The 16,505-nt window shown below is 37.1% G+C and overlaps 1 protein-coding gene across 3 annotated transcripts in view; it reads right to left on the bottom strand.

The window, feature by feature from the left end:
• Window positions 1-2,326: 2,326 nt before the first annotated feature.
• The window catches only part of MED23 (mediator complex subunit 23), a 37,016-nt gene continuing 22,837 nt past the window's right edge, over window positions 2,327-16,505 (bottom strand). For 2 of the 3 annotated variants that reach the window (XM_065733826.1, XM_065733835.1), the window contains 13 exons: window positions 16,059-16,222; window positions 14,851-14,975; window positions 14,202-14,407; window positions 13,329-13,509; window positions 12,192-12,362; window positions 10,735-10,951; window positions 9,731-9,967; window positions 8,115-8,280; window positions 7,206-7,278; window positions 5,711-5,925; window positions 4,726-4,846; window positions 4,086-4,217; window positions 2,327-3,381 (listed from right to left, as the gene is read on the bottom strand). In XM_065733826.1, coding sequence (XP_065589898.1) covers window positions 3,208-3,381; window positions 4,086-4,217; window positions 4,726-4,846; window positions 5,711-5,925; window positions 7,206-7,278; window positions 8,115-8,280; window positions 9,731-9,967; window positions 10,735-10,951; window positions 12,192-12,362; window positions 13,329-13,509; window positions 14,202-14,407; window positions 14,851-14,975; window positions 16,059-16,222 — 2,182 coding nt within the window. In that variant the 3' untranslated portion in view covers window positions 2,327-3,207. Of the gene's footprint in view, window positions 3,382-4,085; window positions 4,218-4,725; window positions 4,847-5,710; window positions 5,926-7,201; window positions 7,279-8,114; window positions 8,281-9,730; window positions 9,968-10,734; window positions 10,952-12,191; window positions 12,363-13,328; window positions 13,510-14,201; window positions 14,408-14,850; window positions 14,976-16,058; window positions 16,223-16,505 lie in introns of those variants that run through there. The other variant, XM_065733844.1, reaches the window with a different exon arrangement.

Raw genomic sequence — 16,505 nt, 5'->3', positions numbered from 1 at the left:
TGGATTTCTGGGGTCCCCCTATTATGAAGTTGCAACACTAGTTGACAAATGGGGTCCCTTGCAGGATGGTAGGAATTTACTTCAATCCATATCCTGCATGGCAGAATGTTTCTATGGGTTAGATAAAGTCATCCTTATCACAAAGGAGCAACAGCTGGCTGTGTTCGCTGTGGCATGGCCACTATTAAATGTGTTAAATCAAGCAGAAATTTCAAATAACATCCTTGAGAAAGAAAATCAATTATTATGTGATCACATTGAGAAATTAGAGCAACAACTTAGCATATTAATAGGGAAAAAAAAATCAAGTTTAGCTATCCCTGCAAAATAAATTTGAAATATTGCCTTGGAGAATTCCCAGGTCCCTGAATCTTTGGAGCTGGGTATTCCACAGGAAAAAATCTTAAGATCTGATCTTGAAACTGTGCTTGAGGCTTTTGAAATCTGACCCAGAGACACAAAAAAAAACTGAAAAGGTTCAAGATAGACCAGTAGGGGTGCTCCCTGATCAATGGCCCCCTGCCCAAACTCATCACCATGTTGCAGCCTGCCTCTATACAGCTTCCAAGGCTTAGTCCAAAGATTTTGACAAAAGCCAACAGAAAATATAACTTTGTGGTTACTTCAGTTGTGGGATGTGGGGGCAGAGAGCATTGTGGGTAACTGACCAGAGGTCTCCAGACCTGCATCCATAACCTCACACCCTGTCCTTAGACAAGGACTGTACACCACTGTACAACATAATAAAGAAAATAATTCACTAATGAATTGGTTAATGGCAGTGTGCTGTATCACATGGTGTAATAATGCTGATATCCCAGTACACACAGACCTATGGTCCTCCATGGTCCTCCGCCTTCAAATGTACGTTTGCTGTACATTTGTGAATTGCAGATAAAGGAAGCAATATATGAGGACTCCTTCAAAAACCTTGGATTTAGTAAAAATTTTCAGCAGGAATGAGGGACCTAATTTTACAGCAGGCACCCCCACAATACCACAGTACATTAGTATCCATATAGAACCCTCATGGTGGCCTCGGAAGCCACTGACCAGCAGGCTGCCCAGATAGAAGCAGATCTGTGGGAGATGGAATCCCTTTGGAAAAGGTGCAGTATTCGAATGTTGGAAGGGGCCAAGGTACTCCCTGTAACTAGAACCAGGAGGCCTGCCCTATGGACTCCTCGACTGGGACCCATACAAGTATCCTGAAAAAATAAAAAATAAAAAAAGTTTAATAATTTAATTTGGGCTGAATTTCAATTTTCTAAAACTGATTGCTAGCTTAATCATGTCCTCTTCCAGCTGTGGAAGCAGTTGGAGAATAATCAAAAATTTCAAAATCACCCCAAAAGGATGGGGTGAAGAATCACAGGCCCGATTTGCATTTACATGTTGAGGCAGGCAGTGGACCTTTCAGGTCCTGCCACAGAGGTATGTGGATTTACCAACATACTGTCATAACCTGGTGGCGTGTGTGACCTGATAGACTGAAGAAGACCCAACAATGTCAACCTATATCACTATATTGATGATCTCATGTTGACATCTGACTCCTTGGAGGCAGTAGGTCAGGCATCAGATTCATTGACCACCTATCTGCAGGAAAAAGGATGGGCTATAAACCCACATAAGGTGCAGGGCCTGGGCCTGTCTGTGAAATTCCTGGGAGTAGTTTGGTCAGTAAAGACCAAGATACTACCGAATGCAGTAATAGATAAGGTTCTGGCATTCCCAGTCCCTACAACACCAAAGCAGCTGCAATAATTTTTGGGTATACTGGTGCTCCTTTACACCCCACTTAGCACAGCTGCTGAGGCCTTTGTACTGACTCACAAAGGCGTTGGGTATACTTGATCCTACCCTCCCAGCTGAACTGGATGTCTGTGTGGCTTTGGCTGGGGCCTGTGGCAACACCAGGGTTCTGTACAGACCCCAGTAGGGTTTTGGTCTCAGGTCTGGCACAGAAGAGAAGAAAGATATAGTATGATTGAAAATCAGTTATTGCCTTCCTACTCTGCAATGCAGATGGCAGAGCCAATAACCCAAACATCTGAAATTGTAGTCAAGACCGCATTACCAATTCAGGGGTGGGTTAAACATCTGATCCACCTTCCTAAGATGGGTGGCCCAAACGCAGACAGAGGCACAATGGGCCACTGATCTCAGCCAGAGTAGTCTGTCTTCATTGCCATTAAAAGGACTTCAAAAGGTCCCAGGCCCAGTGACATATCACAGCAACGTGCCGCAAGAGACAACAGCTGGTCCACCGGAGAAGAGTCCCATTCAGGAAGGACCGAGGCTGCCTACGGGACACCTCAAGTCATTGAGAGCAACCAAGTAACTCATTTTGCTGGGGAGTAAAAAACAACATTGAGTGGTGATTCCATTTGCCTTATAATCCAACAGGGGCAGGCCTTATTGAATACTATACTGGTATTCTTAAGGCTGCCCTGAAGACAGACTCTCAGTCCCTGCAGGGGTACACAAAAACTCTACAGGATCCATTCAGACCTGGGAGCACAAGCGAAGGCAATTCACCTGTGTGAAGAGAAGGGGTGGAGCCTCTCAGACCTCATTTAAGGTCTGACTGTCACTGAAGAAGGAACTCTCCTTTTGGAGTTTTTTCCCTGCAAGCCTAGATCCTCAGAGACAGGTGAGCATTCATTTTCCTTCCTTCTGTAACATCTCCTTGTTTGCATTGGTCCCTTCACCTTTACACCCACATAACAGTTTAATTTACCTGCCCAAAAGGTCATTAAAAAATTCTTCAGTTGGATGAAAAGAATACAAATTTCTAATATACAGAAGCCAAATGCAAGAAAAGTTTTTTTTTGTTTTTTTTTTTTTAAACCAGGCTACATATACCGAGTGTCCTTTCATTTCACATAGACTGAAAAAAATTCAGATGACTTAAATCAGGACAGGGAGCAGGAATGCTGTAAACTCTTCAGAAGTCCATGTACTTGCTTGCAGAGAAACTTTAACCAGTGCTTTCAAAGGAAGGCAACATATACATCATTTATCATCTGATATAAATAGTCAGGAAGATTGGCATGAATACAATTAGCTTCATTGTGCAAAAGAAAATGAAGCACAGATTTGTATGTAGTTCTCTTTCCTTTTATACAGCATACCAGATTTCAGTTCAGATGATGTTCCACCTTGAAGAATGCCTTCACATCAAAGTCAGTTTAACACTTTATTTCACTGTGTTACTGGCAGAGCAACATTAACAGGCACTTGGCTAGGTTGTTGTGCTGGTGACCCATTACTGAGAGGCTGCTGTGGAACACCTGCTGGCTCCATTTTGCTGATGTGAGTTATGAAACGTAACCGAAGTTTCAAAGCTGGTCTTAAATTACAAATTATTTTCTCAACCTGTAAAATACAACAATAATAAATTAAGACAGAAATGTATTTGGTGATTCATGAGTATCTGGACAGATGACTACTATATATGACAATTACAGATGCACAATGAAAAAATGATCACAGTATTCATGGTACGTTAACATTTTATTCATTGTGTAAAGTTATGGACCTCTTGAGATTACCACCTTTAACTCACTCCCTGCCTTGGTCTAACATTTCTACAACAAAGTTCTGCAGAATGATTCACACAATTTATACTTCTAAAAAGTTCATCCTGTTATAAAACCAGCTAGCTGAATTATTTTTATTTTTATTTTTTTTTACCAACTGTGGATGTATTCTTGCTTTTGTTACAAGTCAAGCTACATTAAGTGAAACAGAAATCAAGGAAAAAACTTGAAAGATATGGCTTGAAACAAGTTGTCAAATTTTCAAAATTTTATATAGCTTTGCTCCTGGTGGCTGCTTTAATAGTAGTACTTAAGATGCAGCTTGAAGGTTCTTTAAGCTTCACACTACAGAAAATAACTCAGAGATCTGAGATACTGCCTACTGCATCTAAAGACTGTAACTGCATAAAAGTGTACCAACTCCCTAGCTTGCATACAGAGAGACTAGTAAAAAATTAAGCTTTTTGTTTTACTGCTACAGAGGAAAATCATCCTGAAAAAGACTTATTTTCCATAAGGGAAGATAACTGATTTACTTACTTGGTCTTTCACACTGTCACCTGTAAACATATACTTCATATGATACAAGAAATCACAAATAGGATCCATGTAGTTCAGATGTGAGCTGTATTGATCAGCATTCAGGAGCATTTCATAAAATGCCACTCCAATCTGTCTCCAAAGACAAAAAAAAAATTCAAAAGATGAAAACATTTCTATGTGTTTTACAGTGGAAACACAGTTAATCAGCTTAACAAATGCATACTGCTTTTAAGGTATCTGCCGTCCTTGCAAGGAAGTAGACAGGAAATACTGGGCAAGTCTAAACAATCCCATTATGGTTAAGGAAATGATTCTTTCCTCCTAAGTGGTGTAATGATGGTTGTTTCAGTACACAGTATGTAAGCAATAGTTATCACTGACTGAACTTACATTGTGAGTAAGAGCCTACAAAATTGGCAAAAGTAGAGCTTAACTATGAACGGTTTAGCACGAGTTGTGAAGCTTCTGGGGAGATGTTTCCTGTGTTTACCTTTTATCTAGACTGTGCTTATTTTTAAAAGTGCTGTTTCATTTGTATACAATTCCAAATGTTTGATGGATGTCTGTCAGATTCCACTTTTTAGTATAATTGCAATACAAAAATAATGAGACATTATATAAGCAGATCCAACTTCACCTCTATCATGCATCGTGTCCTCTCCTGCTGGAACCGTTGAAGAAAAGGACCAACCAGGTGGTAGACATAAAGCAACTGGAACTCTGTTTTCACTATGGGTATCAACACTTCCGTGAGGAACCTACAATATGTCAAAGGTACTTACTACTCAAATTGACTTTTTTCTTCTCCTGGCTCAAATTTCAACCAAAACATCAGATTCTCTCTGACGAATCTGGGGCCTTGTTTTAGAACTTACAATGATGTTTTGAAAATGTTGTAGAGCTTTGCTGAAATAGCTAACATTTCTACGCATTATTACTAAACTAGCAGTTTCAAGGAGACAAACAATCCCTCCTAAGCTTAGTAGGATGCGATGTACAGTGGAAAAGCTGTCCTCCAAAGTTTTAACATAAACTTTAAATTGGTGGTCATGACTCCTTGACAGGAATACATCATACCACCTTCACTTTCATCCAGTGTAGTAAGTCTCTTTATTAGCAAATGATAGCTGTTAGTCTTACTATTAACACAGCACTGTGGAAAGTCAAATCAGTATTTTTTTTAATGCAGTAGTACCTTTCACTTGCCTTAATGATTAAGTGAACCACTACTGTGTCTTTCAGTCAGCAAAGCACCTCACTGAGCAGCTACAGGGTACTTTCCAGAATTAAAGGTACAATGATCATAACTGACACTTTAGGATTATACTGCAATCAGTCCTTTTAGGAAAAGTTTAAATGAACTAAAACAAGCATAAGAGCTAATCTAGATATTAAAAAAGGCAACTGTGAAAGGCAGTCACACTGTAGATGAGAGCTCTGAAACTTACAGGTAAAAGCCATGTCAGGGGAGAAAGGGAGCTGGAAAAGAACTTGTGATTTATCAATTGGATTTCAGTACAACTCCCTACGTATTTGCTGGCATAAATACTACAGGTAAAGATTCCCTAAATATAACATACATGTAACTTTAAAGATAAATTATCAAATACCATTACACTTACTTGGGAATGAGAGAAAGCTGTCCAATGCTAGAATGATGCCAAACAGCATGTGCCAAAGCCAGAGTGTAGCTACAACTCATTTCAGAGTAAGACTGATGACATGCTGTGAAGTCAAACAGCTGGAAAGGGTAACCAACCCACTCTGTTTCTGAAGTCAAGCTGGGACTGTTGATTACACTCACAATGTGATCATGGAGAACAATCCAGTATGGCTCCTGGAAAAACAAAGAGTCTGAATTCCTTCTGAAAAGAACATCCAAAACAATAGTTGAGAAAGGATGAGAAGCATTATTATATTTCTAAGATGTTTTCAACTAGATGGTAGTTTGCATACCTGTTTGACAAACCTGAAAATTAGGATGCACAATACAAAACAAACACATCCATGTTAGTGGATGTGGCACACTCAACGGTATGACAATATGATGACACATTTCATTAATTAATTATTTAGAGACCTATTATAAAAGACTCCAACAGTAGCAGCAGCAGATGTTAAAAAAGTCTTAGTGGAAAGAGATAAAAAACTTCCTGAGTACAAGCAGGAACAGACCAAAAAACCAACATGAAAACAAAAAGAAAGGTACAAATGTGAGAATATAAACAAAGGTGCAAGGAAAATTCTCTGGAGAAATCAAAAATAATGAGGATGAAATTCATGTTCTTTTTTTTCCAAAGAAAGGAACCACTTTGAAGGAGGAAGGTGACAATGACAGCTGTTGCACATATAAGCAAACAATTAAGAAAGATTCAAATTATTCAGACTTGCCTGGTCAATATATTCAGAAGATCAAAGTGTCTAGTGAAACATGATCTCTAATACTGCACATATACTTGCTTTTACAGTCTTAGGTGCATCTACATAGAATCACAGAATCCTTAGAGTTTGAAGGGACCTTCAAAGGTCATCTAGTCCAACTACCCTGCAATAGTTTAAGAATATTTCTCAAGAAGTTGAGAGAATGATATAAACACATGGAGATAAAGGATTTGCAAGTGTATGTATTATGACAATTAGATTTGCATCAGGAGCTATAATAATAATAGCATGTATAATAATATATGCTATAATAATATTATACTATTATGTGCTAATTATAATATTATAATAATATATGCTATAATAATATTATTATTATAGCACAGCTATAATAATAATAGTATAATAAAAATTTTGACTTGTGTAGTATTAATTGTGAGCTGGAACTATAACGTGGAATTTAATTGCATTTTTAATAGGAGTGATTCAGTCATTTTCACCCTAGCCATAAAATGAAACAGAAAAGCAGAAAGATTCAACACTTATCCCAAACTCAAGAAGCAGAAGAAGATGTTTTCCTAGCATGCAAGTAGCCTTCAGAACAGCTCTCTGAGGAGCCAGTAGATGCTGCCTTCACACTGTAAACTGAAACATTTTTTGAAATGTTCTCTAGAAAGTCAATAATATTTTTGTGGAAGAAAACATTTTATTTTGAATTACAGTGAATTGACTCACTGGTAAAGCTGTGATAATTAGTCCAATAGCGTTCATCCAAGCTGTGATATTCTCCCTTGGCACCAGGGGCTGACTACAAATAGAAAAAAAGAAAAAGAAAACCCAAGCTCTGAAATTCACGACAGCAATTTGTGCTTTTCATGTACCTACAACAAGGTGTATTTATACAAAGAATAACTCAAGAAGATTACAGAACTTTACAAACACATGTAGCTATTAAGGAGAGACAATAGTAAGCATAAGTACTACTATGACACTGCTAAAAAAATTTTAGTTCAACACAATTATTTTAGAAGCATGTTTTTCTCAAAGGGTGTAATCACACTATGACTGCCACCAAGTAAGCTCAAGTGTATAACAGCTGCTTGTCCCTTTATTTACTCAGTCCTTCCACATGCCACAAAGCTAATAATAATATATTACTAAGCTGAATAAAGCTGCAAACAAAATCATTTCAGTTTGTCACTGCTAATCAAAGATGACATCTGAATCATCTTTGCAAGAATACTAGATACTTCTTTTCACTTCGGTTCTGCAAGGAATACATAGAACTACGGGTCAAATTTAATGCACTGTAGGAGAACACTGGCCTTCCAACTCTTTTCTGTTTCAAAGTAACTCTATTTCAACACACAGGATTCTAAGTCCTACTAATGGTTTTTGCCCCCTTCTCTATATACTAACTGATGGAATTTCTCCTTTCACTCCAGCTGAAAGGACAACAGACATTTTCCATCCTTGTTCCACTGAACGCAATAGAAAACTCTCCAAAAACACTTAAATGCAAACAGTGGAAAGTTTTAATTTAAATATTACAAAACCTTAAGAAAGTGAATACTGCAAACTACCTTAGAAATCTTGAATTATTTATTATAAATTGAAGAAAACAGTTTGAGAGAGCCAACGTACCTCTTCAGCACGACGTTCAGCAGTGCATTGCCCACGTCCGTTCCTGGCACTGCCAGTGCCATGAGCTCAACACAGGTAACATGAAGAGCGTGGGCAGCTGGGTTAGGAAACTCATTGAATCTCCAGTCACAATTTGGAAATGGACCAGGTGATTTCCCTGCCATAGGTGACAGTGATTAAGGAAAAAAGCTCCCCAGCAAGGACCAGTGTACACAGCACGTTGCTTAAAACTGTATGTATATGCCACATAGACAAAATAGAACTGAAATGAAAGAAACTAAGAATGAGTAGAATAGACACAGCAAAAAAGTAAGACATACGGACATGAGAATGAATATAAGCCACTTGAAACATTGCATAGTTCTAAATGCACATGTGTATAACACACACATGTGTAGACACACACAGAAGGTCCCCAGGGAAATTTATCCCCTGTGTGAAGTGGGGGAAGAAAAATCATCAACCATCTCATTCAGCACCTCCTACCAAAACAAGATGAAATTAACAAGAATTTTCTATTCTGCAGTCTGAAACCTTTAATTTGCTTCAGATCTCCTAGATGATGGTTTATGCAAAGTGAGCACCTGCTTAGTCTCTGAAAATATCTTCAGAAGGGAAATAGCTCATTACAGCTATGTATAGAAAGGATCTAACACACTGTTGATGTTTGCATGAAAGCAGAGGTTTTTGTTGTTTTTTTTTCTAATTTTACTTCTCTTTATATAGATCTAATAAACGTTCCAAATTAAACATTAAAAAAGGGCCTTTTGGGAAGATGAGCAAATATATAAAATGTAGAAAATTGGCCAACTCCCATAAAGCTTATCCTAAGAGAGATGATGGCAACTGGAGAGAGACTCCACCAGTGCTACTCTCTGGAACATAGCTGCATAGGATCACCAATTATTTCCACGGTATTTTAAATCAGCTGTATTCACAACTGTAAAAAATAAAAAGCAACAATTAAGAACTCTTAGCTTTGTGTTAAATGTATTACTCTGTCCTAAAAACATTCAGCAGTTGTTAATACAATGTACAGTGACCTTCACCTATATACTGCTAGCTATAAACAATCTTAGAATATCTTTTTCCTTAGTCAGACTGGTAATGGCACTAGAGAAAAGTAACCTTACGTTCTATATTTCTTTTCATCATGTTTTATGTCAAACTTATTTTGTGTGTCAATTAAGATTCATTTCAGAATGCATAAATATCAATCACAAACATCAGTGGACTAAGTAGTAGAATGTTTACAAAGCTGCACTGTACTTCATTTTCACCATACGTTTCAAGATGTTTCTGCTAGGAGAGCATAGCTGTGTAAAATAATAAAGAAATAAAGAGACACATAACAACTTTGATCTCATCTTCTAAACATTTTCTGTAATCTGGAGGAATAGCTCTGTACTGTTAAAAGAGAGGTCAGTTATCCTTTTTTTTTTTTTTAATCATCTCCAGTCTGTTCTTCACCTGCTTAATTGGTTTACTGCTCTGACATTCTTCACACCTCTATAAACAAACTCAAAATAGGCTAATAGATGAAAACTGAACTTGTTTTATAAAACAAAACTATGAGATACCAGTACAGCTTACTTAGAGTACACTAAGAAGGATATTGTCTACTAGTCTTCCAATGAGTTTGCAATAGTATGTGTCATCAGGAACCCACGGATTATCTTCTCGGGCATTCATAGCACATTTGAGATAAGTATCACTTAGGCACCAGCCCAGTGGGCGATTATCTTTGAGAGAGCCAATGATGGCATGAACAAGCTTCCTCTTGAGGTTTGTGCGCTCTCTGAGATGTCTCTCATAATAGTGAAGAGTGTTGTACAAGTACGTCACTGGACGGTCTGCAAAGAAAACAACAAAGAACAGAAACCTCTATCAGCATTATTATTACACTTTTGATGGCAAGCATGAAATTCAAACCAAGAGCTGGAAAAGACTAAAGTGCACATACTTAAAAACAGCATGTATGGAACAGATTCACTTTTTCTTTCATTATACAGCCTTTACTTTCCTTTGTATTGCACTACTGCCTGAAAGTGTAGAGACAGTCAGTATCACATGAACTATTAGTAATCTGTTCATAAGTAAATCCTCTAAATCATCTCTTGATTTAAAAGCTATTTGTTAAATACTAAGATTCCAGGCATGAAATCACAGTAAAGTACATCATAAGAAGTTTAGCAATAGCATAACAATGTAATCTATAAAAATAAGTATTGTAGAAGTGTAGTAAAAATAAAGGGTTAAAAAAAGAATTGGGATAAATGATTTTGTCTCAAAGTTAGATGAGGAACTCTTTTTTGTTGGCTGTTTGAGTCTTAGTACCTGAAAGATTGTTAAGACACAAGTCCAAGTATTCTCTGCTACAGAGGGGAGAAAGGAAAAGGTGTGAAGCAAGCACAGACTAACAGAAGCGACCCAAATAAAAGCATGTTCACTGTTTGTAGGCTGAAATACACTATTACATATTTTGTGGAAATGCTCACATGCAACATGGCTCACAGAATATTAACCAGCAGTTTGTTAGCAGATTATTGTGAATGAAGGAAATGAAGGACAACAGCATCACCACACCTGTGAATGCAGGCTCTTCCTCCTGCTAACTTACCATGGAATTTGTATAAACCTCCCAGATGATCCAGTAAAGTTTCTAATGACTTAGACACTGGAAGCAGTTCCAGAAACCTATGGATTACGATGTCGAACACTGGTAGAAATCGCAGGCATACATTTCCAAAATAAATTGGAAGATACTGGGGTTGGATCTGAACTGGGGGATTGACTTGCTCTGCCAAGCCTTCAAAATACAACTTCTCAGGATATTTCTGGAGGGAAAGAAACCAAACAAACTTAAAAGCTACTTCTTTAAAAGCACTGTATTAAATATTCAGCACCTATCTTGCTTTAAAAGATAATCCATAGCTCTCATTATCATTCTTAACTGCAATAAGAGGTTATCAACACAAAGCTTATTGAAGAAAAATGATCTTTTGAGTGAAGTTATGCACCAGTTATAACTAGAAGATACATACTCAGAAAAAAATATACAGAAGTTTCACCATCACTCAAAGGGCCACAAGGGAGCAATAAGGAAACCAAAGCAAAGCCAAAAGCAACCAGTCATTATATGTCCCTTGCCAAGTGTTTTAAGAGGAATCCTAGAGGAAATTATCACCACTGAAAGCTTCTGGATTACGTACTAAATCAGAACACTAGAAATAATACAGACGTAATTACTGCCTGAGAAAGAACTGGAATGTACTCAAATATCAGATGAGAACAGCTGAGGCATGTGCTTATGGTTATTTACTGAAATTTCCACATGCCAGCCTGAGTCTAGTAACTCTGCAGCTATGTCAGAACATTTCCTAGTTTAATATAATTTCAGTTTCAACTACATTTTCACTTTTAGAAAGGTAAGACACCACATTGCTAGTGCAGAAGCAAACAGGGACCAAAAAGCTCCAGGATCAGAACTAGATTGTATCTGCTTAGTTCCATGGGAGTTTAGTTGTATCTCTTTCGATCCTGCACTTATGCATCCTGTGGTAGAACACTCCATTATACATCTCCTTCTAGCCAGCAGAAGCCAGTATGTTTACAAAAGCATTAAAACCTCAGCAATTCTCTTCCCGGACATGTCTGGATATTATATTCTTCTCACAAAGAAAATGAAAGAAACTTTAATAATTAAGAGAAAACGTAGACTTAACTGCTGTTTTAGTCATAAAACAACAGAAGGAAATAAACCTTTTCCCTGGTGCACAAGAACTCTATCCTAAATGAATGTCAGTGAAAACAAAGTTTCAAAATGACTGGATTTAAATGAATAAGGGTTTCTATTCAGCCCTTCAGGTTCTTCCAGCTCTGGATATTACTGCATTATAATTTAAACACAATTACATAAACATAGCATTGCTTTTTTAGATTAGCCCAAAAAATGACTACTTCAATAGCCCCAAAAATCTAAAGAAGTGTCTTGTAATTTTCACAAAAAAAGGCTTACTAGCTGATCTGAACTCTACACTAAGTATCAGAATACAACAGTTTTAATAGCTTAGATACCTTGTGATAACTCATATGCTTAGTATGCCAGTCATTCTGCAGCCAGTGCTCTGGAGAATTCTCCTTCACAAAATCACTCACTCTGTTTCTGAAATCGTTAGGCTTGAGTAAGAGTAACTGAATAATGAAGTAACAGACTTGAGCTTCATTTCCTTCATGACTACGCATAGCCTTCAAACAAAAAGGATCAGAAAACAGGGAATTATTGAGTTGATGTTGGTGTCTGCTTGAGAACTGCTAGACATAAACAAGCCAGTACAGCTGAACGTGACACAGATCCACACACAAATTCACAAATTCCATAGTCTCTCAACAGTATTTTTGGAGTGAAGGTAGAACACAGGTAGGCTTCATCACCTCCTGAGAAAAGTAACAATCACATTTTCTATTCAGTAGGGAGAAAAATCTCAAAACATTCCCAGTGTAAGTATATTCCCCAAGAATTCTATTTCTCTTTTTCCTGTTGATTCTCTTCTTGAAAATAGCTTCACTATCATTAATTGGCTAAGACTGCTTCAAACTCCCAGCCACTCTATCATGTTCGCACTTGAGTTTGAAATCCCCATTAAAACTCAATCAGCCTGACAACTTAAAATCTCATCTTAGCACAAGTAAATTATAATTACTGAAGGAAAATTTATTTCCCTCTGGCTAAGTTCTCTTTTTTTTTATTTTACAAGTTAACCTGAAAAGACAGAGAATGCTATTTCTCCTCTATTTTTCTGATGATACAGGCTGAATTCCAAGCAAAAAGAGAAAAATTCTAACAGGTACAGGGCTTTCCATTTCTTTTCAAACAAAGGCATGCTATACTCCTGTCTCTTCCAAATGAAGAAATAATTGCACAGCTCTGAGATCAAAGATCCAGAGCACAAAAAATAACATTCAATAACACTAATTGCCTTTAAATAACCACAGAAGTCTTCCCCTATAGATTCAGGTACCTATAAGACGGAGTTCTACATTACTTACAGAAGTAATCTATTATTTTACTCATCAAATAGGCAGTATTTAAAACTGATGCACTTTAACATAAAAGAAACAAAAACCTGCTCTCACAAGAAGTGGCACAGATAGCAAGGACCAAACTCAAGACAGGAAATCCTCTGAGATCCTTTCATTTAAGGGAGTACTTACCAAACAAAGTATCAACCTGTCCAGTGTTACAATGTTGTACTTCCACACCATATCATTGAGAATCTCGATACATTTATTGAGCTGCTGTCCTCCTGCAGATGTAGAGAATTCATACACCAAGAAATCTGCAAATGTCCTGACATGTGCCACAAGAGCTCTGGCCCCAATTCTTTCTAATACTCTGTCACAGACATAAAAAAGAAAAGTCTCTCTTGTAAGAGTGTTTGGAAGCAAATCAGTTAAGTGTCACTACTTAATGCATTTTCATCTGACATATTTTTTAAGAATAAATGAGTTTTGTACGAATGTTGACTCCTCACCTTATTAAATGAAGAGAAACTAAAATAAAGGGAAACAAAACAAAACAAATAAAGACCCATTTAACGAGCAAGGGAATTTCAAAGTCTGCATACTAAGAAATGCCTCACATTCACCAATTCTGATCCACAGTATCCTGCTCAGAATATATGCATTCATTTCAATATATGTATTTTTATACATATAATCTATGAAGTTATATACCTAATAGCCCAGTGCAATTTTATTTTCCTGTAATCTGTACGTTAATATAATTTTAGCATTAAAATACTAGCATTCCTTGATTGCACAGAAGAGTAGCGTATGCTGTTACAAATACTTGTTTCTCTAACAGATCACTGTGTACAAAACAAAAAAACATCAGTCAGGAGACACAATCTTAGATGCTAAAAAAAAATTATGATGCCGTTCCAATATCTGGCTCCACTCCCTTATTCCCAAAGTTCCCAATTTTAATAAGCACATACAAATTAAGCTCCAGTGCACAAAGACTACGTCCTCATAACAGAAAATGCTGCTGCAAGAACACTGAAATTGCACCTTTTTGATGCTCACCTGTAACCAATTTGATTAATGTGATCTGTTTCTAACAGCATCTTCCATAGGAGACAAAGGAAAAGTGGGGGTGAACCTTGCACTGAAAAGCGTGTGATTATTTCATTTTCATTGGTCATAGACTTCCACTTTCGATATTCTTCTTCCACATTCTTCTTCAGGTTAAAACGGCTTTCCTGAGGTACATTATTCTGTTTGAAAAATACCTGGAAGAAAAGTAGGTTGTAGTATGACCAAGAGCCTAAAATAGAAGTACAACAGGCCAAGTTTAGCCTGACTTCACACACTAAGTTTCTACTTCCTTGTACAATAAAAATCTACTCGATAGGGCTGTTTCCTCCCCCTGACACCACAATGACTGTTTTGTCAATAACATGTGACAAACTGCCACAAGATTAGAGGCTTCTTCAATCTTATGTATTTTTTAAGATCTGATTTACCTTTCACTGGTGATATCAGCTGGCCAAACATGACCTTAGAATGCAGCAGGAAAAGCTAATTCATTTCTGAAGATACATCAGTGTTACGAGCATTGGTTTTAATATACCACAGACAGAAAAAGAATCTCCCCAACTACTAAAAAGCAAAATCACTTGTTTAGAGTAAGTTCTTTGTATTTCCAATTACAAAATCATAGCATAACCATTACCTGCAATGGAGCTGGAAAACAGCTTAGTGTATGGGATGCCCAGTTATGTGGAGTAAAACTCATGATAGTCTGCAATATATCCTTGCACCAAGTTCCTTGAATTGAATCAGAGCCTGTGAAAAAATCTAAGAAATGGATTGACAGCATTAGAATTTAATGTAAGAACAATCCTAACGTTGCTTTTTGGCATTTCTTCTGTAGCAACGTGCATTAAGGCTCTGTTGTACAGAAGGGCTCACTTTTTGACCAACTTCTCTGATCCCATTTTTTAGAATCTTATTTATTCCACAGAATAAGCTGTTTTATGCTATTAATGATGAAATTATTTTTAGGCTTTGAGCTAGAAATAGAGTAAGCACCATTTTAACATTCTGTATTTAATTTTCTGTGACAACTGCAAGACATGCTACTGCTGATTAACTAATTCAAATTTTTACAAATCCTGAGGAAATTAATGACGATGAAATTGCTGGATGCTACTTCTGTATTGCTTTAAAAAAGCGCTCAATTAAGCTGTAGAAATCAAACAAATCTCACCCCCTTCCAGCCTCCAATGTTGGTTTATTGATCACAAATTGATCAAAGGTATAGAAATTAAAAACAAAGAACTTTATCAAAATTTCCTCCACCAGTTTTTCTAAAATCAGTTGTTCTCATTCGCCATCAAGTCTCTATACAAAAAATCTTTCCATAAACAAGGGAAGTAGAGAAAATACCCCTCACCAAGCTAACAAGAACTGTCCACTGACACAATAAACTCCTAACACATGAAAATACACAAGAAAAAACTTCTCCCTCTTCCTTTCCCAAATCCAAAACACATGCTACAACTTCCTAAAGGTAAGCTAATAAGGCTTCCGCAGAAGCAACATACTTGCTCTCAACACTGCATTTTATTTTGTAATGTCACATATCAGTAATCAATGCAAACCTTTAAAAATGAAATTGAAAATAGGATAAAGAGGACAAGGTGGTAACACTATACCTGTCTTTAAGAGCTGATTTTTATACATCTGACTTTTGATAGCTTTTTCCCTAAAAATAATGTCAGTATTTTGAAACTCAAATTATACTTTTTTCAAAACAAAAGATTTGTGGGATACGTATTTCAACTGGGTCATTTCTGGGATTTCATGTTAAATGGTATTTTAGAGAAGTGACCTGACTTCAACCTTCAGTTAGATGTCATCTCAGCACATGGCTATTACCTGTCACATGCGTTGCCCTTGCTAGAGTTAAGATTAAAGCCCTGTTGAGTTCCTCTGATTCTGCTGAAAGAACTGTTTTGGGATCACTGAGGAACCGTGTAAACTGTGGTTGGACTTCCGAGCTGCCCAAAGCTGTGATGAGCCTTAGAGCAGTACTCTCAACACTGAAAGAAGAAGGAAAGAGTCCAATTAGTAAATAACACGCTCTGGCTTCTAAGATTCCAAAATCTGTTGTTTCTGCTTTGTATATCACATTATTATTTGTTTTGCAAGTGATGTTCTCAACTTTCTAACAAATAAAGCTCTCAAAAGTTGATTTGAAAGTGAAAATTTCAGGTGCGGAGCCCTTGAAAAAGAAACTGGAGCTTCCCCAGTTTAGAGCTCCCCTTTCTTACCTTCTGAACACCTTCATCTAAACAAAGATATACGGATAAACATACGCATGCT

This window comes from Cyrtonyx montezumae, unplaced genomic scaffold (assembly GCF_038088225.1).
Source record: "Cyrtonyx montezumae isolate F1298 unplaced genomic scaffold, pur_monq_1.0 scaffold_0, whole genome shotgun sequence".
NCBI lineage: Eukaryota > Metazoa > Chordata > Aves > Galliformes > Odontophoridae > Cyrtonyx > Cyrtonyx montezumae.
This window is presented reverse-complemented; position numbering and strand designations above follow the sequence as displayed.